The sequence below is a fragment of the Fukomys damarensis genome, unplaced genomic scaffold (assembly GCF_012274545.1).
Source record: "Fukomys damarensis isolate Sample0158 unplaced genomic scaffold, DMR_v1.0_HiC HiC_scaffold_35, whole genome shotgun sequence".
In the NCBI taxonomy this organism is placed as follows: domain Eukaryota; kingdom Metazoa; phylum Chordata; class Mammalia; order Rodentia; family Bathyergidae; genus Fukomys; species Fukomys damarensis.
Window position 1 is genome coordinate 40,380,532 of NW_022900947.1, and position 27,098 is coordinate 40,407,629.

The following is a 27,098-nucleotide window of genomic DNA, read 5'->3' on the forward strand; positions in this document are numbered from 1 at the left end:
GGGCTAAAGGTGTAGGGAAAGTGGGAAGGGTAGGGGAAAGGTAATAAGGGAAAAAAAATATGAGAAAATGAAAAAACTGGAAATAAAGTGTTTGTAAATAGGGAGGGGAGTAGTGGGTGAAGGGAGGGTAGGGATAAGGGGAAAAAATGAGAACCAAGACCTGTCATGTAAAGGTACAAGATCCCAATAATGAATGTAACTGTACTGTATACCTGAAATGTGCCAATAAACTCAAAAAATTAAAAACAAAAAAATAAATTTTGACCATAATTCAGGTTTGTGCTGACACTAAATAATTCAAAATAGCTCAGTCATTACTATTAAGCATTTAGGTAATTAAATTTTATATAGGATTTAACAAATAACAGGAAATATTATTGAAACCACTGTTTCACAGAATAACACCATGAGGTAGTCATAGCATAAAATCAAACAGGCCAAGTAATTTGATAAATAGTGCAACATATCAGAAATGAATTCAAAATCAGCAACAGCATCCTACATTTTTGTTTTCAGTATTACCAAGTAAGATAACACTGAATATTTTGCTGGTTCATATGGCATTTTGTGGCAAAAACTACTGATTGCTATTACAGAAACAAGTACACAGAATTATGGTTAATGATATAAATGTTTAGGCTTTTCTTAAATTGCTATCTAAAAATCTTTGTATATGTGCAGACAAGTAACTCAAGATTTATAGATATCCTTCAAATCTCAACTTCTATAAACAATATGTTCCAAAAACAAAATAAAGCTGGCTACTACATAAATGAAAAATTATACATTTCATTTTATGAAGGGCTAAATATTTCACATAAACCACTCTGGGATAATAGTTTTGTTTAAGCATTGGTTTATTCCTTCCTCCCAAAAATTAAGACATAAATCAGCTTCCTTCAAGAAGAATGGTTTGAGAAGCAGCCTCAAGTTCAACCATCCTAGTAATCCTTTTCAGGAAAGTCTGGACAGACAGGATCTGTTAAGAAGAAAAACATCAATTGCACCACTGCAACAATTAAGAAACTCCCTTTGTAAAATCCAGTATCACCTTTGCAGAATTGAGGGTATGAGGGTATGAGTCAACATCACTTAGGTGGCCTTCTAAATATCTAGCTAAGAATGCAAAATAATTAACATTCTCATGGGGAGCTTTGAGAAAGATGATGAAAAGGTAACTGAACTATACCCAGGTATAGGTGAAAACTTGGCCATCCAGAGGCCAAAGGAAGGATCCATGGTACTTCAGAAAGACAGAAAGAAAGAGCGTCCAGGATGACATGCTGGAGTTCAAAAACAGTTTTAAACACATTGCATTTCTGATTTAGTACCACTGACCAACAGATCAAGCCAAAGCAGTATTCACAGTCAAACATCTGGCATGCAGCTAAAGGGTGTTCCTGTGTAGCCAGATACCAAAGAAAGTTGTAATTTGCATTCATGCCAACTGGAGCCCAACTATACATATTACTACTTAATATAATTTTACCACCAACTATTGAAATGGAATGTTGCCAAAGTCTCTTACGGCTGGCCTATTTCTAATATAAAACCAGAAACTGTATATAAATAGTGAAAATACAACCTTGGGGAAACTGTGGCTCTTCATGATTTAAAATTATTTAGTAAAAAAGCTTTTCTAATAAGAAAATTATTTATTATTATTCAAGGTTTTGTTAAATTTATTTTATAGATTTTAGACCAAATTTAATTTGGAGATTTTAGGTTCATATTTTAAATGACTGACATCTAGTCATTAGGGAGTCTTAATAAAGCATGTGATGATCATTTTAAATAGGCAATCAAACACCTTTCGAGGGAAGGACAGTATCTACCTTAGAAGTCAATTGTTTCACATCAGTGTTACTAGTCATTAGGCTTTTTAAAGATCTATTTTAACCTAAACATGCAAAGTTATGGACTAGGAGTAAAAAAAAGGATTTGTAAAGTACAATTACTTGAGAAAAAAATGTTTCTATACAGGAATGGTGACTACCTATAAAAGGCCAGTAATGTATTTAAAAAAAAAAAGAGAGAGAGAGTACAGAAATTATTCATTTAGCCATTATAAGATCTATACATTGGATTTTCTGCCAATATCTTTTCTTGGCCAGTTTAAAAAGCACCTATGATTCATGTCCTACAAACTGTAAACCAGAACAGGCTCTGAAGGACAATCTTAATTTTAAGTATTTCCTTGGACTGATGCTGATAACATAAGATTCTCTGACATTTCTAAGTTTCAGTAACACAAGCACTTAAATTCAAGATTCAAGAAATGATAACACACTGAAGGATACTAATGAAAACTCAAGCATGAAATTCTAACTGTTCAAGGTCTAAGTGGCTTATGCAATGCCACAGATTAGGCATTAAAGATAATACAGATACACTGGCAGTATAATACTACACATTTCTTCAAACAAGTGACATACCCTCAAAATTAGAAAAGCTTTTCAAAGTCCTATTAATATCAACTATGGAAATTGTTAAAATATGATTAAAGAATATATTAATTTTGAAAATTATCACAGACTAGCAGGAAAATTATGTCTAATAAGTTATAAAGCTGATGACTACAGGACTATGGATTTACACAATTTTTTTGTTTTTTTTGATACCAGGGATCAAACTCAGGCCCTTGCACTTGCGAGGCAGGCGGCAGAACCACTGAGCTAAATCCCTGGCCCTGGATTTACACAATTTTATACAGAAACAATATGTTGCATAGTCTACACAGTCATTATAGTTTTCTGCTCTTTTTGAATCTCGAGGCAGATTTAGCTGTACATGGAGATACAGTATCTTTAACACTGAAACCACAGAGGAATGCTGGAATTTCTGAATGCTGGAATTTCTGGAATTTCTGAATTACTTTTATCTGTACTAATTTAAGGAAGTAAGACACATCCTGACATAAGTTAAATAAAAGTGAGAAGTATTTGAATTCTTCGAACTTTGAGCTCTTCAGAGAAAGAGTGCTCCATAAATTCAAGTTAAGTTTAGGGAGCCAATGAAAATAAGTAACTCTCAGACAAAAAAATAATTTTTTAAATCTTAATTTTAAGATTAGTTCCTAATGTCTAATATATAACATTAGGATATAATACTGGCATTTAACTATTCAAATTTATATAGACGTATACAGTACTTTGGAGAAGTGCAAAGAAATATATTTTTTAAAAATACTTTTACATAAACTAATGAAACTGGTATTTAAAAGATTTAATACAAGAAAAGATATTGTATAGTGGTACCAATTCTTAATACAAATTACTAAGCACAGTTTATATAATTTCAAAAGTTATTCACATTATTGCTCGATACCACAGTTGCATGGAACAAGTTCTTGATACACATTAAAACTTGTATAACTGCAGGCTTATAAAAACAAAAATGTACACATAGGTCATTCAGAAATTTTAAAAGTTTAAAAATGCAAGGAGATATGTACAACCAAAAGGAGAAAAAAATATGTATGTGTACATGTATATTTAAAAGCAATAAACTAAGCTGATTCAAACTAGTATGTCACTCTCAATCAAATAAATATACATAACCAGACTGAAAGTGAATGGGTAGATAAACCCAGTACTAAATATGTTCTCCATTTCTTAGTAATAATCATCTAAATATCAATGGGGGTACTGAACACCAGCTTACTTTTAATTCTAGAAACTTTTCTTTCTGAAACTAGAAACATACCCATTCTACAACTGTTAGTTTGGGAGAAATATTCTTCTTAGACATTTTTAAAAGTAACTTCCATACTTTTGTATATAAGATTTGATAAACAATAAAAATAACCCAAGTAAAGCCATTATTAATATTTTAATAAAAATATATATAGATTGTAATGCTACTATATTTTGTGATCCTGAGCTCTAACCATTAGATGCATGCATACCATTCACTGATTTGTCTAGTCTAATAAAAATCCTGCCTTACTACCTCTGAAGACAGAAATACTTTAAAAATTTTTATAGGTCTTCGTAATGTTAACAGATTTATCTGCTATAAACAAAACATTAGGAATTGTATGAGAAAGGGCATGTTTGGTTCCAAAAGGCTATTAAAGAAAAATTATTAGTTTAAAATAACTATTAAAAAGAAAAAAAAACAAAGATTATGTTTGCTAGGATAGATAAGTAGAGCCTTACAACAGTGTTTTTCTATATTAAGGAATTTATAAATGATATAATTTATAAATGATAAAATAAAAAAGGCTGGCCACTTTTTATGCTAAGTTCAAATGTATTTTTTTGAGAATACAAAACAGTAATTCTTGAAAATCAGAATACATAACAGAAGAGAGCACAATAACTTAAGTATTAAACATCTGTATGAAATAACTGGCAAAGTTTGACAAATACGCACACATAGAACATGCACTTATTTAAAAAACAAAAAAACAAAAACACCACATGATTCTGTAGAACCAATGTTATGTCACCACCAGGAGAGCACCAAGCAAGGCACCATTGGAAAGACAACATACTTGGAAAGTCTCTATAAATAAAGTAAACGCTAATCTGGTCGAAAAATCGGTGTCTTTGGTAAAAATTCTATGAGGATGACCTGCAAAAGGAAAAGAAAAAAAATTTGAAGAGTTAAGCAGATTTTTAAAATTTCAGATCTTAAATTTCAGTTATACTTAACTGAAAGCGATCTTAAAATTTCAGTTATACTCTATCATGGCTTTTTTGAAAATCCATTCACATTTCACAATTACCACTTTGCATTCCTTAAACAGACATTTATCTGATAACCCAGAACCTTATCACTGACAATTTTTCTTTTTAAATTTCTAGACCTTTACCAAATACATAAAATTCCTCAACTCTATGAAGCAAATAACAATATACCAAAGTCTGAGAAGGTAAGTGGAGATGGGCAACACAGTGCGCCCCAGGCATGCACACATGATGAGAAAACTAACTGCATACAGGTGTTTCATACTATATTAAAGGCATCTACTTAAATCCAGACAGTTTATGAGACAAGTATTATCATCTTCATTTTACTGATAAGAATACTGATGTTCCCATTATTTGGAATCTTGGGTTTTGGAGTATTTAAATAAATGATTGCCAAAGCCTCGCCCTTTCTACTGTACTATGTGACTGGAACTAACCCAGTACTTCTCTTTATGGTCCCTTTCTTGTCAACCCTCTTCCAAGGGCACTCTCTAAATCCTACAACAGCCCTCATTTTATCATAGCAGGATAAATGACCTCTACAGGAGGGTCACCGATCTCTTTTTTTTTAAGTCTTTCTCTTCTGGGGTCAGCAAAATTAATTTAAGTTTATTCTAAAAGAACTTTTAGTAAGAAACTAAAGAAAAATAAACAAAAAACTCACAATAACACAGAAAAACAAAAGTTGACCAAAGCTAATTTTTATTCCAAACTTGATCTGTCCTATAATACAATTAACTCTTTCCTTTGCACCAACTCTGTTTGGAATAGATGCTGGTCAAAAAATTATTTGAAGATGGAGATGTTGGCACATGCCTGTAATGCCAGTATTTGAGTGACTGAGGTAAGGATAGCAAGTTCAAGTCCAGTCTGAGCTATATAAGGAGATCCTATTTTAAACAAAAAATGACAAAAGAACAGAAAAGAGCAAAAATTATCTGATTTGAACAAATTCCAAGTTTGGCAGATTCCTCATTGTTTTTTCAGACACTGTGTCTTCATATGAGCTTCAGATGTGAACAAATTTAAAAGCCATCTGAGCCAGGAACCTTCATTTTTACTCTTGATTTCTATCACTTTTAATCTGCCTCAATAAAGAAGGTAACTCAATCAAAAATACTCCAGTCCTACTCTGGTTATCCTGTACTGAACCCTTTACCAGCTCAGCTACCTTTGCCAATCTGCTCACTTATTATTTGCCCATAAAATATTCACTAGCTCCCTGTTAAAAAATACTTCTTCTCATATAGCTTCTTCATCTGAGCTAGATTTTCCTCTTTCTCAGCTTCCTCACTTGTAAAATTGAGGAACTAACTAGATGACAAGACTTTACCTCTAAACATGATATACTAAAACATGATGATTAAATATTCAATTTACTTATAAATTAATACTCAATAATACTTCTATATTTCAAACCTACCCACATTTAGTGGTCTAAGAATTTCAGTCCCTCGGTATGGGCATCACATTTTACAGTGTATTCTACATAATTGAAAGTTAAGGATATTTTTGACTGTATTTGAATTGCTGCCCCCCCCTCCTCTTTTTCTTCTTCTTCCTCTTTTTCAGTACTTCAGGGTCTCATGAATGCTAAGCAAGACTCTACTACAGATATCTCACTTTTTTTTTTTTAAAAGACAGAATCTCACTAAGTTGCCCAAGCTGGCCTCAAACTTGGAATCCTCCTGCTTCAGCCTCTGGAATGGTTAAGATGACTGATATTTTATACTCTTCCTTTACAAACTGTATACAGAAACTGGCTACTGTCTTGTTTCTTCTATATTGTACCTCTCTAGTTTATGTGAATAAAGAAAAGCTAGTATCAAGTTACTATTTTTTCTACATTATCTCCAATATTCAAAACATGATCCAAGAAAAATTATTTTTCTTTAACATAATATTTCTGCAAGCTACAGAATAGCTGAGGGCAAAGAAAGACACATAGTAAAAAGGCTCAAATTCATTAGATTAGTATGCACTCTCTTCACACTAGCTCTATTTATCTTTAAAAATTACTTTTAGGGAATTTTTGAAGCTATGTTACTCCCACTTTCAGATACCACAAATACACACACAGAAGATCTAGAAAAAAAATCTTTTAGTAATGTAAAAATATTTTTTGTTTTACTGCTCTTCTGGAATTTTTTTTTTATGGTGATGTGAAAAATAACATAATGGTTTTGCAAGTGCTTAATTACATAAAATTCAAGGTAGATTAAAGGAAACTATTTTACATGTTCAGAATGTTTTAAGTTATCAAATTTTTTGTTAATAAAAGGCTCTAAAAATAGACAGCATATTTTATGAATGAATGATACTTACATAGCTCTATTTCAAAATCACAGCGTTGCAAATAACTTTTTTGTGGTGGTGAAGACTGAACCCTGAGCCTTGTACATGCTAGGAAAGTGCTCTATAACTGACCAATACCTCAGTTCAGGAGTAACTACTGTTTTCCTTTCCAAAGTAAGTTTTAAAATGCACAAAAACAAATAAAACCTCAGTTTTAGGCTTAATGTTTGGGTTAAAATGCAATAAATAATTTTTCACAAGATCCTTTAAATATCCTAAATTATCGCTCTCTCCAAAATATATACATAAACCTGCTAGGATGAAAATACAAGACCAGTATTTTCACAGTCGATCTGAAAACATGTTACTCAAGTGTGCTTTTTAAAAATAATTATAAAGAATTATCAAGTGCCTTTCTCATCATCATAAATTAACATTTGGTATAATAAAGGTAAAATCTACATTATTCAGTTAATTCAATAGAGCTAGTTTACAAAAAAAAGAGACACTTAAAAAATATCTTTTATGTTCAATGCTAAAAATGGGATTTGACTGCATAATAATAAAAGAAGCAGAAAATGCTAACGGAGAAAAATGATTTTATGATAATTTTCACTATTTAAATACTTTTCATCAATCTTCTATGCACAAGATTTGAGCATAATAATAAAAGAAGCAGAAAATGCTAACGGAGAAAAATGATTTTATGATAATTTTCACTATTTAAATACTTTTCATCAATCTTCTATGCACACACATACAATCTATGATGGTTATATTGTTTCAAAGAATAGACAAAATTCATCAGAAATATACCAGGCACTTCACAAAAGCTCTAGTTTTAATTTTCAGTAATTAATTCTTCCTTAAATCTTTTTCATTTAATGTAATAACCTTTCCACATTTAAAACATTCAAGTTCAAGGAGAATAAATAAAAATTCATAATTTTCTATAGTATCCCTAACTTCTCAAAAAGGAGATCAACTGTTCAAATAAATTAGGGAATCTGTAAATTAAAGTTTTAAAATTGCACATACATGCAAAATTAAACACTAGACAATCAGTATGTCCTCTTCTGTTTACTTTTAAGATAATTTTTACAAAGCCATATTCTAATAACACTTTAAAAGATTCTCTAAAGGCACTAAGGTATACAGGCAGTTAAAGTCTCTAAAGGCTAAAGGTTTCTTAAGCTCCAGTGGCTTGGCTGAAAGGTTTTCTTCCATACTTGGAAACTTGATTAGCATTATATAAAAAAGCCATATCTGACTTGCTGCGTAACCAAAGTTGTGGTTATTCTTTATACAGCATCTAAAATTTCACACTCCATCAACACATGTTCAGGCTATTTTATCTTGGCAATTAATTTATTATTTTTCAGAACACAGCGAAGCCTTGTTTTCAAGTCATTCATAACTTTATAAATCAAGTCTTGCACATGAAACCCATGCATCTGTGAACCGTAGAAAATCCTTGCACTCAGGAGATTAAGCTCCTGACACCTTTGCTGATTAATAATCATGGAAAGAATAAGATCAGAAGCAAAATAAATGATCATTTAATAGAGAAACTCACAAAACAGCCCTTTAACTTACATATTCCATCATGTTATTCGTTTCACATTTCCTTTTGCTCAGTCTCCAGTGCAAGCACAGCTAGACAAGTAGGAGAGTAAAAGAAGAAAAATGAGCTCTATTTTATTGCAGCACACAGACTAACCCATTTGTTCACCTTTCATATTTTTAGTTCAACAAAAGCATCTGTTTCCATACTGTGCAATTCAGGCCCCAACAGTACGAAGCTGCTCCCTGTGGTACTCACCTTGTGGTATAACCTATTGTTTTCCCATTCTAATAACTTCTCAATCGATCTTCGTGTCTGGAAGACAAATGAGGAAAAAGTTTACTCTTGACTGGTTTTAGAAAAACTGCTTTGCAGCTGCTTTTGTGTGAAAAGGGGAGAAGTATAAGACAGTGACTAAGTATAGGGTGGTGTGTATTGCTTCAATGCTCTAGCACTAAATAGCAACCTAAACAGAAGTAGTGCTCTTTTTAACCAAACACAGCTTTGTTTTAAAGTATATATATCTTTTAAAAACTGTTTCAAACTTACTATTTCTCATTTAAAACTATCAATTTTATTAATGACTAATGTCATTTATCAAATAATTTAAATTCTCACTTTTTTTCAAATATATTTTTGCAATGTTTAAATAGAAAGTTCCTTAACATATATGTTGTATTTTAAAACAAAAAGTAACTTAAATATTACTTTAAAAATATTGTCGGTAAATATAGAAATTAAATAAAAAGACCAATAAAATCAAATTAATTTTAAGACTTAATATACAAATACTGCCCATATTGAAAAGCCAGTTTATTGGATTCCAGGTAGATTTTTTTTAAGAACAGCCAAAATTTAAAAAACAAACAGAAAAAAGAACAGCCAAAATTTTACTAACATAAAAAGTGGTATCTGATAGGAAATCAAATTCTTAATCCAATAGTACTGTTTCAGGAATCAACTGAGAAATCTGCTTCACTTGATTACTGCAATATATAATATGCAGCACAAAATGTTTCTTGCTTGGGAGGATAAATAAAGGAGAGGATAATTCATGGTGCCAGGTGTTAGGATGAGATGGACACAGCTGCAGGTGCAAAAGTGACAGTGTTGCCACAGGATCAACTGCAACTTGGTGCAGCTGCAGCTTTCTTGAGAGGGAGGATAAAAGCATCCATTGCTATTAATTTGGTACCACTGTAAATAAGTATTAATCAAATATGAAAATTTGCATGCCAATCAAGGATGAGCTACATAAAAATTGTTAGGATCAAGCTGGACTTGACGTTTAAATGTTACATAATAAGATGTTAATGTTTATTTAAAGTACTACTGTAATGCAGTCCAATATTACCTTTCAGTATGTTGAGCAAGTTAGACACACCAAAGGCAGATAGGTACCAATTATAATTCACAGCTACAACGAATTACCACTACTGCTTTACATTTCCCAAGCTTATACCACAAAACTGAGAAAATCAACTACCTCTCTGAGTAATAATACACCAATGACTAATTTATTACATTACCTTTTCTGAACAGTCTTTTTGGCAAGAATTTTAAAGGAAAAAAAAAGTGCCCTTGTTAACAATGATCAGCAGACCTCACTTGTTTCTTTGTAAAGATAGCCTTTTAGAGGCAGCTCTCCTTTTAAATGAAAATAGGGCAGCAGTTATGGTCACACTTTTTGTTAATTTAGTTGCCAGTCAGCCCCAAATCAAAAGAAAATAAGGCTGCAGAGTGTAATTAACATTCAGTTCAGTCGTTTTGTCCCTTGTCTAGCCCCCAAGCTTTGTTAAAATTGCCATCTGAATGCTGAAGGCTGTAGGGAAATCGATTTGATTCTAATCGCACCATGAAAAGAACATGATCTAACTGCTTTCAGCCCTCCGTAAATCTGTACTAGGTCTTTAGCACAATGCAACTTCCAATTTAAAAAGCACTGAATGTCTCGTCAATGACTTTGTGAAGAAAAAAGAACAAGGAGCAGACATAAAAATTCCAATAGTTGTTTAAGCATTAAAGTTCATTTGCATCACAGCGAACCTGAAAAGGGCTGACCTCTCAAACCGCCTCTCAGGTCTATGAAGTTGTAGCCTTGACAAGCTCACATTGACAGAGCTCATTGACTCTGAAAGGCTACTCTATCAATGGTGAAAAATGGCAATAGGTTCTACTATGAGCAGGCATCTGCCTGCCCACCCGCTGCTAAACCAATGGTAAAACCGATTCAAAACCTGAATCTACCTTGTAATCTTCCTTTCTAGGACCTTTTAATAATAGATTAAGATTACTATACAATTTGAGGTTTTACTTTTTACTGATAGTTTAAAAGGGAAGAAGGGATGAAAGAACTAGGGTGGGATAGAAAGCTTTCTAAGTTCATTGTTTTATATTTCCACATAAAAATAGGACCCAAAAGCTTAATACTACATTTTACAAATATTTATTACTGAAAGAATAAAAATATTGCCACCATCATCTCATCAAAAATTTAAATCCATAATATATTTTAATGAGAATGAGTCTCACTATGATACATATGCACACAAATATAAATGCAATCAACTTCAAAATTTAAAAGTATTTAAGTAACTTCAATCAATACCAGCATTTGAATAAAAGAAAATTACAAAGTATGAGTCTTAAAATTCCAAAATGATTATATAGGAATTCTGAGTTTATTCTTTGCCTCTAATTAATAGTTTAATGATAGGCTTTGCTATAATAATTGTATCTTACAATATTTAAGAACTCTAAACCAAACAAACCATGCTCTGCCATTTTCTTCATAAGCATCTAAATACACAATATTTCTACATACTTGACAAACTGAAATAAAAGCTGTGAATCAGTACCATCTAATTCTTGCTGTAAGACTTCTTTCCTGCTTGACAGGTGAAAAAAAAAAAGCACTTGCACGTGCAGCTTAATTAATCATTGCACTTGACATCTCAATGATTTACAGTGAGGGGCAGGTGAGAACACACAAAACCAAAGAGAAACCCTTGATTTGAGTGGAACATTTCTAGCACACTAAGGTGACAAGTACATAGATTCTAGCAGTGATTTAAAAAAAAAAGGAAAGAAAAGAAGCTGTGGCACAAATTATTTGTTAGTAACAACAAAAGCTCAAATTAAATGGAAAAAAAGCTTCAACTATTGAGAATGTTTAATATTCTGCAATTATTTTTAGTTAACAAAATCAAAATATATTTTCAAGATTAAATACAATACCAATTTGGCAGATAGTAAAAAATATGACACTTCGGCATTTACAAAAGAGATTTCAAAGCTTTTAAGTCTCAATAAAAAGAAAGCACATTACAACTGCAATCATCTAGAAATAAGTTAAAGAGTTTATGTCCACAGTGTTGTCAGACAGCTATTTCTGATGAAATATAACACTCAATACTGCCATTTTCTAAAAGTTACTAACTGGACAAGCAAACCTATCCATATAAAAACCTGTCTTTGAATTTTAAATGTATATATTGACCTCCAAATTCAAAATAAGTTAAAGCAAATTAATATGCATCAAAAAATATGTTGTATAAGATCTGTCAAAATGAAATACCAACAAAACCATTTTTCTAGGCATATTTAAAAATATGACATCTTAATTTTAAAAAAATTAGTTCTTGTGAAAAGCATCAAATTGATAGTCATGGGAACTAAAAACCTTCTATTTAGCTGAAAGAACAGGGGAAAGGGCAGTGCAGGCTTCAGTACAAGCTTCCCTACCGTGGGCCTTAATCCTTTTCAGAGCTCACGCCCTGGGGGTGGGGTGAACGAACAGGTTAGTGGTTCTTTACCAATGAAGCCTCAGTCTTAACTGCCTAAGATGATAACAAGAAATCTAATTTTATCAAGGGTTTTTAATTTAAGAGACCTAGACCATCAATTTATCCCATGTAAGCAAAACAACTTCCTGTGAGAATGTCAGTTGCTAACCTGGTTAAGAGAGGACAGCTCTAAGCATCTGGATTCCCACCCATCTCCCTTAGCAGAATTCACTTTGAATGACTGTAAATAAACAACAAAAACAAAATTTCTTCAACACCTCGATGGTTATATTTTTCCCACTGGTGAACTAGTTCTCACAGAGCAAATTCAGCTTACAGTAAAAAGTAACAACAGATTCAGAAACATCAATTCAATTACTAAAATAGCCAAGAAGTAGATATAAATAGAGCAGTAAGTAGAAGAAAAATTAGGATACTTTTCTATTTTTATTGCCTTTAATTCTTTTTAAATTGTTGGTATATAAGCTAAATATGAAAATTACAACAAAGTAAAAAGATCTAAATGATTCACAAAATTGATAAATGATTAATCAAAAATCAAAAATTAGATGTTAATCTTCATAACTCCCAAAAAAGAATCTATAATAGTAAGGCTCAGACGAAATACATTTACAAAACTCAAATGGGCTGGGGATTTAGCTCAGTAGCAATGCACCTAGCTCGCAAGTGCAAGGTCCTGAGTTCAATCCTCAATACCAAAAAAAGAACAAAAACAAAACCCAACTACTTAGATTAGGATTTCCCAAAAATTCAAATTTCATTTATTATAAAGTGTTTTTGTTACTTTTCTGAAGACATAACTTTCTTTTTTTTTTCCTGGTACTGGGATCGAACTCAGGACCTTGCGCTTGTGAAGCAGGTGGAGGACCCACTGAGCTAAATGCCAGGCCCTTGAAGACATAACTTTTAAGGCATAAAAAATTATTATTTCTATAGACAAATTAAATGCCTTCATATATAAATAATTCTTTCAGAGCAACAAGGAACCACCCAAAAAATCCTGAATGTATTTTCTCCTACTTCGTTATCACTGATACTTAATAGTATATATTCATTACCAATGATTAATTTATTTACAATCAATTGCTTGAAAGTCATTTTGCAAACTTTTATAACCATTTATGAAAGTTTAGCAATTTAAACATACAATTAAAATTTATTTTGGCTGGGGATTTAGCTCAGTGGTTCCACCACCTGCCTTGAAAGCGGAAGGTCCCAAGTTCAATCCACAGTACAAAAAAAAAAAAAAAAAAAAAATCTTAGTTTATTCAGAACATTACGGATGTCAAAGCAGTATTTCAAACGTTTAATTTCTTATTTAAAACAAATCTGAAACTCCTAAATTTATAATGCATTAATTAAGCTTTAGGTAAACGATTGTATTGCATGTATTCATAATCTTAACTATTAAGTGTTTTTCAAATCAGAATGATACATACAAACCTTTTGACATGTGTACAAATTGAAATTGTTAAAATAAGTTAAATAATACTTTTCAGTTATGTGATTAGAAGAAAACCATATATAATTTGCCTTTTTTTTTGGTACTGGGGATCGAACTTGAGTCCTTGAGCTTGCAAAGCAAGTGGTAGAACCACTGAGCTAAATCCCTGGCTTTTTTTCTTTTTTTTTTTTTTTTTGGTACCGGGGATCAAACTTAAGCCCTTGTGCTTGTGAAGCAGGTGCTGGAACCACTGAGCTAAATCTCCAGCCCAACCATATATAATTTAGAATAAATTATTTTTTAATTTAGGAGAAACTTCTGAAGAAATGACTTGATTCACTTGTTCTGGATTCATGTCAAGTCTTATATTCCAGAGATGTACAACAAATTAAATGGTATACAGTATCTCAAAATTAAGAGACAAACTGAATTCACCCACAAAAAAAACATAAATACAAATGGATCCTCAAATGAATTTTTAAGCAAATTCCATTCCTGTATATAGGAAACTTTGCATGTGAACATTAACTTTTGAAAAACTAGATACACTGAAATACTCAGTGAAGTGTCATGAGATCAACACTTTTAGTAATCTGTTAAAAAGCACTATTATTAGATGAAGAGAAGCAATGCTAACGTTTTGTGTGACAAAAATATCCTCTTAAAGCTGGGTGTAGTGGTACATTGCTGTGATCCTACAACTTGGGAGGCTGAGGCAGGTGGACCTCTAGAAGTTGAGGCTATTCTGGGCATAATGAGTTTGAGGCCAGCCTGAACTGCATAGGAAGACCCTGACTCAAAAGAACAAAATCCTCTTAAATTGAATGTGGTGGTACGCATCTAATAAGTAGACTGATGCAGAAGAATCACATAAGCCTAGGAGTTCAAGGCCAACCTAGCACCATAAGCAGAGCTCACCCCCAAACAACAACAGCCTACAACATAAAGGTGTATTGAGTCATGGCCTACAAGTGAAAACCTCAAAAAATTTAAGAGTACATGAAATTTCATCAAGAGTTTATGAACTAGGCTAGCTAGTGGCTCTCACAGTTTTTTAGTTTTGTTTGTTTGTTTTGGTAGTACTGGGAATTGAACCCTGGACCCTGTCCATGCTACAAGCACCCTATACACTGCCCCACCCCTTTTTCTAGTGAGACAGTCTTGATAAGTTGAGCTGTTTGGTCTTAAACTTGGGATCCTCCTGCCTTAGCCTACAGTGTTTGGGATTACAGATGTGCCAGCACATTTCCTGAAGTTTCTAACATACCTTTAAAGTTTCATTGCCATCTATCTGTATATTTAAGGCTCAAAATTCACATTTTATGAGTAGCCTCTTTATGATAAAAATTTAGTAACTTGTTTTTATGTTTTAACAAACTGTTAGAGCTGAGCATGGTGGTGCACCCCTGTAGTCCCAGCACTCACTCCAGAGGCTGAGGTAGGAGGACTGCTGCAAATTCAAGCTCATAGTGAGTTCAAGGCCAGCCTGAACTACATAGTGAGACCCTATCTCAAGAAAAACAAAAACAAAAACAAAAAACAAACTGTCAATTCTGTTCACATTAATATATCAAAATTAACTTATATAAGAGCCAGTTTCCTATATTTTAAGGTCAATCCACTCTTTTAAATAAAGTAGCAGTAAATGTATTCTTCTACTTATGAGGAACCTTTTATACGAGATTACTTTTGTAAAATGAATGACATAAGATTTCAAAAAGGTTAAACGTATTTCTTTATCCCTGAATTTTACAATAGGGGAGATAGTATGAAAGGGTCAATGAAACCACAAACCGAACACCCAGTGTTAGGTAAAGAAAATCCAATTCTTTCAGTCAGTTTCTGTTCCTCCTACATTGCATTAACTCATTTTATGGCATTCTCAATCTAAGAGTAAATGTGCACATTACAAAAGGATGTAGTGTTGGGAGAAGTCTTTACCAAAAATCACATGCATTTGTTTGCTAGGTTGTAGGAATCTTTAATATATTTTTTGAGACAGGATCTTGCTCTGTACTTTAGATTTGTCTGGGACTCACTATGTAGCCCAGGCTGGCCTTGAATTCACGATCCTCCTTCCTTAGCCTCCCAAGCACTGAGATTACAAGTGTGCCCACCATGCCTGGCTCATTTGTTTTTTATAAAAATTGAACAGAAGCACAAGGAAATACATCAATTCTTAGTGGTTCATCTGTAACTTTGTACAAAATCCTATTAAATGTACTTTTCTCCTCAATCTACTTTACCTACTTTATAGCCTCTTCCTTTACTGAGTTTATTTCTTTAAAAAATGCAAATAAATTTAAATTAGTCAGAAACAATTATAATGATAAAGCTGATGAAAAAACTAAACAGAACACTGCAAAAGTTGATATAATAATGCTTAGATACTGCTATCATTTATCAACTAACTGGATAAATTTAGCTAATAAACTACCAAAGGATCTGAATTTCCTAACCTGTAAAATGTGTTAAATTTATTTCTAAGCTCTCAAGTGAACCTAGGCAAGCCCTCACTCTGGGTATAAAATCAAATTATAAGAATAAAACAATAGCTTGATTTTTGTAGCTATACAAAAATAGTAGAAAAAGCAGGAGACCTGGAGTTGTAAGGCTGAAATTCTTCTACGCATGGCTTAGTTTTACAAACTGGGAGATCTCAAACAGGTTACTGATATCTAAGCCTCAGTTTCCTCACTCTTAAATAGGAATAATGTGAATGTCTACTCTTAGAATTTGAAGAAATACACAATACAAATAAACTAACTTAATCCCTGGTATATAGTAAACACTCATTATTAAATGTGGCTATGGGCCGGGGATTTAGCTCAGAGGTTCTGCCACCTGCCTCACAAGCACAAGGACCCAAGTTCAATCCCTGGGTACCCTCCCAAAAAGAAGAAATGTGGCCGTGACATTTACCACATAGAACTGTTGTAAAGATTAAATTAAAAAGTGAGGGATTTAGCTCAGTGGAGCCACTCCTGCCTCTTAAACACAAGTTAAGATCCTGAGTTAGTTCCCCAGTACTGGGGGGGGGGATTAAATTACAAGAGATTAAGTGTATAATATGCCTTGGTGATATCAAACAGACATGCTGTCTTCATTTGCTTCCTGAAGTATATTGTTCCATTGAATATAAATACAGACTTTACATTTTAAGCTGTATGTAAATATCAAGAACTTAGTGATTTGTAGTAACTGATATTATAAATCAAGTGTTATATATCTTAAATTACATTAAAGTATATGTAAAGGTCAAAAACTTAAAACAACATGACTTTAAATTATAAAACCAAGATACTTTTAATTTACACATGATCCTATAATTCCAGTTATTTTCTCCATTGGCAACTGATGGAAATTTCTGTAAATTGCCATATTGCTAAACTTATCATCACACATTATACTAATATAAAACTTTATCCTATCGTGAAAGCATATAAAAGTCAAGAAAAAGAGGGTAATAAAGACTAAGATCATCAGAACATATGAAAGTCCTTATCAATTTTTGTTACATTTACCAAGTCAAAGCAAATGGTATAACATTCTTTGAAAACAGCAATGACTTTCTACATCTCTAATCAATAATAACAGTGGTTATAAGAACGTACTTCATTCATCTTCCCTTGTTCACTTTTTAAGGCTCTCGCGTAACTAAAATTTCAGTAAGATGCTTTAAAATGTGTTTTGATTTATTTCATCTCAGAGAGGTAACAGCCAAGGTTTAGAGAGACTAAGTTGGTATCATATTACAAGTCAGTAAGTTTAGCACCAAAGTGCAAGTCCTAGCCATCACCAGCTATACGTTACATCCCTGTTCATTAGTGAATGAATCCCTGAAAAAGGATTGAATGCAAATAAGAGACAAAAGAAATGGACATACAATATTTAAAATAAATCCAGAGATCAGTTTTAGAAAGCCACATACTGTACATCTGGTCATCATATGCAAGAAAGTAAAGCACTTTAGAAGAGGAGGACAACAAGAAAACTAATAAAATTAAATTATTATATAAACAGTTGAAAACTATTCTTCATTCAGAAAGGATAAGGACTAACAACATGTTCACCTGTAAAGTCACTAATGTCACTGATGTACAATGTGCAAAATCTTAAGACAACTGAAATAGTTACTTAAGAATAGAAAACATACAAAACAAAGGCATACTGTAACACAATACAAGGTAAAATTATGAAATGTGTTTTCTCCAAAAAGTAAGCCAGGCTGAAAGTACACACAAGAAAGTGATATCCATTTACTTGGACGTAAATTTTCTAAGGTATAATATTACAAATCAGGCATAGAGAAGAAGCAAAAAAAATTAACAATGAACTTTTGCAAAGTAAACAGCATAAAATCTATACGTAAAGCGGAAGCACTTTATTCATTTTATAAGCTCCTAGGCTCTTACCAAGAATATACTGAAAGACTGAGGTTTCTTGTTTTATTGTCTTCTAAGCACTGATTATAATTTGAAATTATCTTGTATTTATTTTAGTGTTTTTGCCTGTGTTTTAAAAGTCCACAACAAGAAAAAACCACATAACCTCACCGCCTAAAATACCACCAAATCTACAGTACTGTTTACAAAATGTAAGTCATTTAAAATTAATGAATAAATAAAATCCAAGTGCTGGGGGTATAGCTCAGTGGTGGAGCACTTGCCTAGAATACCCCAACTAGACATACTAGTCAGAGACAAAGGGAGGGGAAATAAGAGGGAAAGAGAGAAAAATTATTGAAAGATTAACAATTTCAAAAATGTGAGAAATAACATGACTAAAGCTTTTACAGATAAACGGATGATTATTAAGTATTATGAACTCTGTGCCTACAATTCAATGCCAGAGGTAAAGTATATAAACTCTTTGAACAACATAAGGATCAACCATCAATTAAAGAAATTAAATTCACAGTTTTAAAACTTTTTCAACAAAGAAAAATCCAATGTAGATGGTTTCATTGGTGAATTCTTCAAAAAATTCAAGAAAAAAATACACATTCTACAAAGATTCTGAAAACTGAAAAAGAAAAAAATACTTCTCAGCTCACTTTATGAGATCATTACCCAGATGCCAAAATCAAAGATATTACAAAGAAAATACCACAGAAAAATATCCCTCACAAACACATGTAAAACTTATTCAAAGCAAAAGAGAACAAACAAAATCAGATCACAATTTTCAGTTTATCATGTCCAACAAGAATATAAATAACAGTACCGGGGGATGTAGCTCAGTGGCCAGTGGCACCATGCCTGCCTAGCAAGCACAAGGTCCTAAGTTCATGTAATCCAACATCTGTTTGAACTAAAAAGATAAACCATACAACCTTCACTAAAGAAAAAGCACTGAACAAAATCTAACATTTATTCTGTATCTTTAAAAAAAACGCTTAGTAAATAATAATATGAAACTTGCTCAAGGCAGATGAAAGACATCTACAAAAACCCTTAAACTAATATGACACTGCTTAATAATGAAAGTCTGAATATAATCCCTCTGAAATAAGAAGAAAACCATGGGTACAGTTCCACTCCTTCCAATAAATGCTTCTCTGGAAATTCTAAACCAGGGCAATAGGGCAAGGAAAGAAAATAAAAAGCAACCAGATTAGAAAGAAGTAATATTATCTTCATGTACATGATAAATGACTGTATATGAAAAACTTAATGGGATCTACAAAAAGAACTCCTGAAACAAATAGATAAGTTTAGCATAAACCCTACCAAGGAAAAATAAAACACTGAAAAGTTTAAAATATATCATTTAAAGTAGCATTAAAATAAATATTTATGATAAATGTGACAAAAGATATACAGGTCACTAATAACTATAAAATACCACTCAGAAAATTTTAAAGATGTAAGGAAATGGAGAGAGGTACTAATACATGTGTTAGAAGATAAAATTATTTTTAAGAGGCCAATTTTCTCAAATTGATCCATAAATTCAAAGCAATCCAAACTAAAATCCAATGAGGGTTTTTTAAAAGTAAATATCAACAGGCTGATTCTAAAATTCATATACAGTATTAACAACACAGAATAGCAAAACAATTTCAAAAAATAAGTACACCAAATTGAAGAACTAGCATAACCCAATTTCAAGATATAATTATAGAGCTAGAATACTCAAGACAGGATGGTACTATCATGAAGATAAACAGATAAAACAGAACTAAGGCAAAAAATAGACCCTTGTATGGGCATGGGATTTAGTGCAGTGGCACTGCACCTGCCTCACAAGTTCAAGGTCCCGAGTTTGATCCTTAGTACCACAAAAAAAAAAAAAAAGACCCTTGCAGATATGAATATGTGATTTTTTTCCATACAAAGACAATTCAGCAATCATTTGCTTAACAAATGTAACTGGTGCCAAAAAAAAACAAAAACCAACAACAACAACAACAAAAAACTTCATACATTGTTACCATATAAAAATTTAACTCCAAATGTAAAACATAAGAATATAAATCTTCTAGAATATAGGAGAGAATCCTTGTGACATGGCACGGGAAGAGCCACAGGGCAATCCATAAAAGAATAAATAGATAAACTTCATTTCATCAAAATTAAAACACTTCCTAAAAAATTTTGGGAGGATGAAGATAAACCATTCACTATGAGAAATGTTTGCAAAGCAGGTATTTGTATCCAGAACATGTAAAGAACTCTCATAACTTCAACAACAAGAAAATTGCTCAACTATATTGGGCAAAAAGAACAAACATTTCACCATAAATACACAACAGAAAATAAACATAAAATGATGTTTAAAATCATTTAATCTTTAGGAAAATGCAAGTTAAAACCATAATGATAACACTAAACACCTATGAAAATGGCTGAAATTGAAGATTAACATTAACAAGTACGTAGCAGAATAAAGTCTATCATATACTGCTTGTGAGGATATAAAATATAATACCTCTTTCTTGGCAGTTTCTCCGTTCTTTAAAAAGTTAAATATATACTATATGATCAAGCCATTCCACTCTTAGGATGGTCTACTCAAGAAAAAAGAAAGTATATATCCCCAAAAAACTCAAACAATAATATTACAGTTTTATTTACATGGATCAAAACTGGAAATGACAACAATGCCCAGCAATGGATAAATGGATTTAAAAAATGCAGTATATCCATGTAATAGAACATTATTTAACAATGAACTAAAATTATTGAACCAACAACATGGGAGAATCTCAAAATAATGAATAAAGGACAAGAATGAATACTGTATGGTTTAATCTATATAAATGAATTAAAAGTGCAAAGTAATCTACAGTGATATACAGGAGAACATCAGTAGTTGCCTAGAAGGGATGGGAGAGATTACAAAAAGGCACAAGGAAACTTCTGGGGACAGAAAATATGTTCAGTATCTTGATGTAAACATGTGTATGCATGCATGCGTATGTGACAAAACTCATGAAATGATAACTTTAAATATGCAGTTTGTTCTATGCCACTTATAACCTCAATAAACCTGACAAAATAGAAATAAAAATTTAAGAACCTATTACCAAGATACATTAAATTTACAGCCATAAAACCTAACAAACAAGTGAAATCACACCATGTTCTCAGACAGTAAGATAATTAAACTATAAATCAATAACTGAAAAGTTTGTGGACATTAATATATTTCTTAATGCATAAGTAAAAGAGGGAAACAGGAATATTCTTAACTGAGCAACAAAAACGCAATATATAAAATTTGAGGAGATATATAAATATATAAAAATTGAGAGGATTTAGCTCAGTGGTTCTGCCAACTGCCTTGCAAGCACAAGGACTTGAGTTCAATCCCCAGTAACAACAACAACAAAAAAACAAAAACCTGTATTATTAAGATTCCAATTCTCCCTACACTGATTGAATGCAATCACCCATTAAAATATCAGTGTTTTAGTTGGGTATAGTGGTGTAACTTATAATCCCAGCATTCTGGTAGGATGAGTAAGGAGGATCACAAATTTGAGCCCAACCTGCCCACTTAGTGAGGCCATCTCAAAATAAAAATAAACCAAAGGGAGAATGGGTGTTTGTATGTGTGTGTGTGGGGGGGGTAAGCTCAATGTGAAGGCCCTAATTCAAGCCCTAGAATCACAGGAAAAAAAGAAAAACAATTTCAGCCATCTTTTGTGGATACTAACAAGCTGATTTTTAAAATTCATATGGAAAAACAAAGAAATCAGAATAACTAAAACAATTTGAAAAACAGAAATTATTAAGATTCACCTAATCTGATTTGAAGACTTATTATTAAGCTATGGTAAATAAGACAGCATGGTATTAAGATCAAGACAGGTATACAGATGAATATAAATGACAAGAGTCCAGAAACAGTCCCACACAAATATTATGATTTAATTTTTAACAATACATAATGGCAGTTAAATGGATACAGACTTCAACAACTGGTGCTGGAAAATCCAAAGAATCATGTACAAAAGTAATGAACTTTGACCTATCATACGCATATAAAAATTGACTCAAAACATAGTATAACAGACCTAAATGTAAAATGGAGAAGAGCTCAAAGGGAAAAATCTTCATGACTTTGGCTGACGAAAATCTTAAATATGACACTAAAACCCATTTTTAAAAGGATAAACTGTACTTTAAAAACTTTAGCTCTGCCAAAGACATTAAGAGAATGCAAAAGAAGGGCCAGGGATTTAGCTTAGTAGTTCAACTGTCTGCCTCAAGGCAAGGTCTGGAGCAAAGGCAAGGTCTGGAGTTCCATGGCCAGTACCAAAACAAACAAACAAACAAAGAATGCAAGAGATAAGAGAGAGATAAGTCATAGACTAGAAAAATTATACTTCCCCCATTTGGCAAGAAAGTCCTAGTCATAACTGTTTAGTTTTGAGAAAGGGTCTCGCTATGTAGTTCTGCTGGCCTTAAACTCACTATGTAACCCAGGCTGTCTCCAACTCACAGCAATCCTTCTGCCTCAGCTTCCCAAGTGCTGGGATTACAAACATGTGCCACCATGTCCAGCCAGAATAGTGTAGTTTATTTAAAACAAAAAATTGGAGGGCTGGGAATTTAGCTCAATTGTTCCGGTGCCTGCCTTGTAAGCACAAAGACCCGAATTTGATCCCTGGTACCAAAAAAAAAAAACCCCCAAAATACAAAACAAAAAAACAAAACAAAACCCAAAACACAACAAAACAAAAAATTAAAAGCTACATAAATACACAACTTAACTACTTCTAAATTTAAATTAAAATATATAATTCAACTTACTCTTTTACTGAGGCAAATAACTGGCCACATACTGCAACCTAATGTGCAGCAGCAACAAAGGCAGCCACAAAGTAGCCAACGTACATTAACAGGAAGGTTCTTCTTAAGACAACTATTAACTCTGTTGATGCTGGCTTTAAATTCTTCAGGAGCTACCTACAGAAAAAGTTTAAAAAATAGTAGTATGTCAATAAACATGCTACGTTAGCATGTATGCTTTTTAATTGCTAGGAAAAGTCTGAATTTCGAGACACATAAACAATAAATAAATAACTGAAACTCACTTTTCCAGTTAATGAAGAAGGAAATTCTGATTCAAATTTGTTGCTCAGTCCAAATCTATTTGAAAAAAAAAATAAGATGATGTTATTATCACAGTTACTTTAAAAAATTACATGATTTAACTTAATAAAGGTCAAGTAAACAATGCAGATTCACATAAAGAGGAAGGCTGATAATGAGTCTATGACACAAAAATCATTATAATAAGCAATTATGAAATACAACAAGCAATTAACAGTTGGTCAAAACTTTCATTTAACATTAGGAAGCTGAATTTTTTTTTCATTAAGTTTACTGGTACATTTTAGCTATACAAGACACTTACATTTATCATTGGAAATTTGTACCTGTACTTAATCTTGGTTTTTATTTTTTCCCCATTCCCCTGCCCTCCCTTCACCCCCTCCCTCCTTATTTACAAAAACTTTTGTTTCATTTTTTCATTTTCTCGTATTAATTCCATTCCCTTTCCCCAAACCTTACTTCCCCTTTAGACCCTTTCTTCCTATTTCACATTATCAATTATACATTTTGATCTGTATTTACACTTTTAGTTATTCACAGCAGAGAAACTATTTGGTATTTACAAGTGTGTCCAATTTATTTCACTTAAGAGTATAGCCTCAATGTGCACCTAATTAGCTATAAATGTCTCAAGTTCTTTATGACTGAGTAGAACTCCATTTTATTAAAAACCAACAATAACAACAACAAAAAACACATCTTCTTTATCCCATCTCCAGCTGAGAGGCAACAGGGCTGTTTCCAAGTTTTAGCTACTAAAAACTGTGCTGCTATAAATATGGGTGAGCATGTATCACTGTGGTATGATTCTTTTAATTCTTTTGGGAAGATACCCAGCAGAGGAATAGCTGGGTCAAATGGGACCTCTAATCATAGTTTTTTGAGGTATCTCCATATTGATTTCCACAATCAATATAGTTGGACCATATTGACTGCATTCCCACCAACAATGAAGAAAGCTTCCTTTCTCCCCACAACCCAGCCAGCTTTGTTATTGGTTGATTCACGATAGCAGCCATTCTTCCTGGGGTGAGGTAGAATCTCAAGCATGGTTTTGGCCTGTATCTCTTGAATGACAGTGATGTTGAACATTTTTCATGTTTATTTGCTTTTACTTCTCTGTCTGAGAAATGACTGTTTATTTCAGATGCTCCTTTTAATTGGGTCTTTACATTTGGGGGTATGATTTGTTTGACTTCTTTATATATTCTAGATGGTAGACCTTTGTCTAAGGATCAGCTGGTAAAAATTTTTTCCCACATTGTGGGTTGTCTCCTAGCTCTGCTAGTGGTTTCTCTTGCTGTGCAGAAGCTTTTTAAGATGAGAATCCAGCTGTTGATTCTTTGTGCTATTTATCATGCTACTTAGGATTTGTTCATAAAGTCTTTTCCTATGCAAATATCTTCAAGAGTTCTACCTATCTTCTAGCAAGTTTCGTGTTTCTTTTTTAAAATTTAGACCTTTAATCCACTTGGATTTTAGTTTAGTGCATGGTGAAAGATTCGGGTTTAGTTTTAATCTGTGACAAACTGAAATCCAGTTTTTCGAATACCATTTATTAAAGAGGCTATCTTTCCTCTAGTGAGGATGGTTGGCTATGTCCAAGATGAGGTAGCTGAGTATGTCTGGAGTTGTTTCTGCATCTTCTAATGTATTCCACTGATCCTTGGGTCTGTTTCTTTGCCGGTTCTATGCTGTTTTTATCACAATGGCTTTGCAGTATAGTTTCAAGTTGGGGATTGTGATACCCACTGCTATGTCTCTGTTGCCTATCATTGCTTTTGCTATTCTAGGTCTCTTCTGGTGCCAAATGAATTTTCGTTTTTTTTTTTTTTTGAGACAGGGTCTCACTGCGTAGTTGAGACTGACCTTGAACTATGTAACCCAGGCTGGTCTTGAACTCACAACAATCCTCCTACTTCAGCCTCCCGAGTGCTGAGATTACAGGTGTGCATCACCACGCCCGGCTCAAATGAATTTTTGAATTTTTTTTTTCTCTAATTCTGTGAAATACACTGTTGGGGTTTCAGTTGGGACTGTACTGAATCTGTATAGCACTTTTAGAAGTATGGCCATTTTCACTATATTGGTTCTTCCTACACTGAACAGGGATGACTTTCCATTTTTCTTATAAACTCCTCTTCAATCTTTTTTCAGAGTCCTGTAGTTCTCAATGTAGAGGACTTTTGCCTCCTTTGTTAGACTGATTCTTAAATATTTCATTTTTTTTGGATGAGGAAACAATATTAACTAATCACCAATACATAAATAAAAGACCAGATAATTCCTTTAATTGGAGCTATCGTCTATAATTTCAAGTAATATATTTTTTCAATTTCTATAACTCTTTAATTTCTTTTCCCTGAGTTTGGGTCTACAGTTTAGCACCCTTTAAAGAAGAAGCAGTAAGAATAAAGTGGAAACAGTGCACAATGTTTTAACAGATGGGACAGCAAAACTTCCTAGCTATGAATGTTACTGGTGGAGATAAGCAATGGATGTGAATTTTAGTAGTTATCCTGAGTAAACACAAGTAATGAGAAGGGAAAATGTATGGAAAAGAGAGCAGAAGGAGAAGTAGAAGAAAAAGGAGAGAGAAAAATAAACAAAACTGGTAATTGACAAAGTAGAATTGTGTTGGTAATTTTCAATACCTATTTGACTATCATGCCTTAGATGGTATAAAAGAAAATGTAGACATTTACTATATTGTATTATTCCTATAACCTAAAAGATCTTCTCTTGAATAATGGTTAAAATATTATATGGCATCAGAATTGATAAAACATTTATTTTCAAAGATAATAAACTTAAACTACTCTGCTCTTATCTATTAGAAATCTATACTTGGAGAAAAGTAATTCATTCAATTCACAAATACTGTATACCTTCTAGATAACATGTCACCAGACCCTAAAACAGGAGACTTTTTTAAAGAAATAAGGTATCTGAGTTTAATCCCTAGTATCAAAATCAAAACAAAAAGAAATAATTTACATAGCCAAGTGTGGCAGTACACACCCATAATCCCAGCACTTGGGAGTCTGAGACAGGAAGATACCAAGTTTGATGCTAGCCTGGGTTATATAAAAAGATCTCTCAAAAGAATTAAAAAGAAGGGCCAGGTATTTAGCTCAGTGGGTCCACCAACTGTCTTGAAAATGCAAGTTCCCAAGTTCAATCCCCAGTACAAAAAATAAGCAAACAAACAAATAAACAAATAAATAGAAAAGAAAAGAAAGAATAATATACACGGCCATTTTATTTTTATATAATTTGAGATCATTTTAAAAGTTCATGTAATATTCTAGGCAGAAGTTTGAAGGAGGACTGCAACTTGACACCAAGGTCTAAATAGTCTTAAAACAGACCTGCTGTACTCAGACACTTCTGATAACATCATTCCTACAATCTGTAGCCATAACTCACAGTATAAACCACTCTAATCTGCATTCTCATCTTCTTCCAATTCAGACTCCCTTTCCTGACATATGCTCCCCCTTAAAAATACTTTCCTCTGGAACTCCTAATAGGTCCATCTGCTGCTATCAGGAAATTTCATCTTCTCTTAAGAAAAAAAAAATCCTTAACCCAAAATCCTATTGAATTATCTTTTATAAATTCTCATCTATTATGAGAAATTCACCTTCATTCAATTTATGAAGCCATTCACTGTGATACATGCAATATTCAATTGTCTCTGAAATTTTAAACTATATATAT

At 32.6% G+C, this 27,098-nt stretch overlaps 1 protein-coding gene across 1 annotated transcript in view; it reads right to left on the bottom strand.

Annotated features, from left to right (window-relative positions):
* Positions 1-4,230: 4,230 nt before the first annotated feature.
* Positions 4,231-27,098, bottom strand: part of Chic2 (cysteine rich hydrophobic domain 2) — a 69,683-nt gene continuing 46,815 nt past the window's right edge. The window contains exons 2-6 of the mRNA XM_010640293.1: positions 23,354-23,408; positions 23,070-23,225; positions 8,815-8,871; positions 8,589-8,648; positions 4,231-4,578 (exon numbers count right to left, since the gene is read on the bottom strand). Coding sequence (XP_010638595.1) covers positions 4,528-4,578; positions 8,589-8,648; positions 8,815-8,871; positions 23,070-23,225; positions 23,354-23,408 — 379 coding nt within the window. The 3' untranslated portion in view covers positions 4,231-4,527. The remainder of the gene's footprint in view (positions 4,579-8,588; positions 8,649-8,814; positions 8,872-23,069; positions 23,226-23,353; positions 23,409-27,098) is intronic.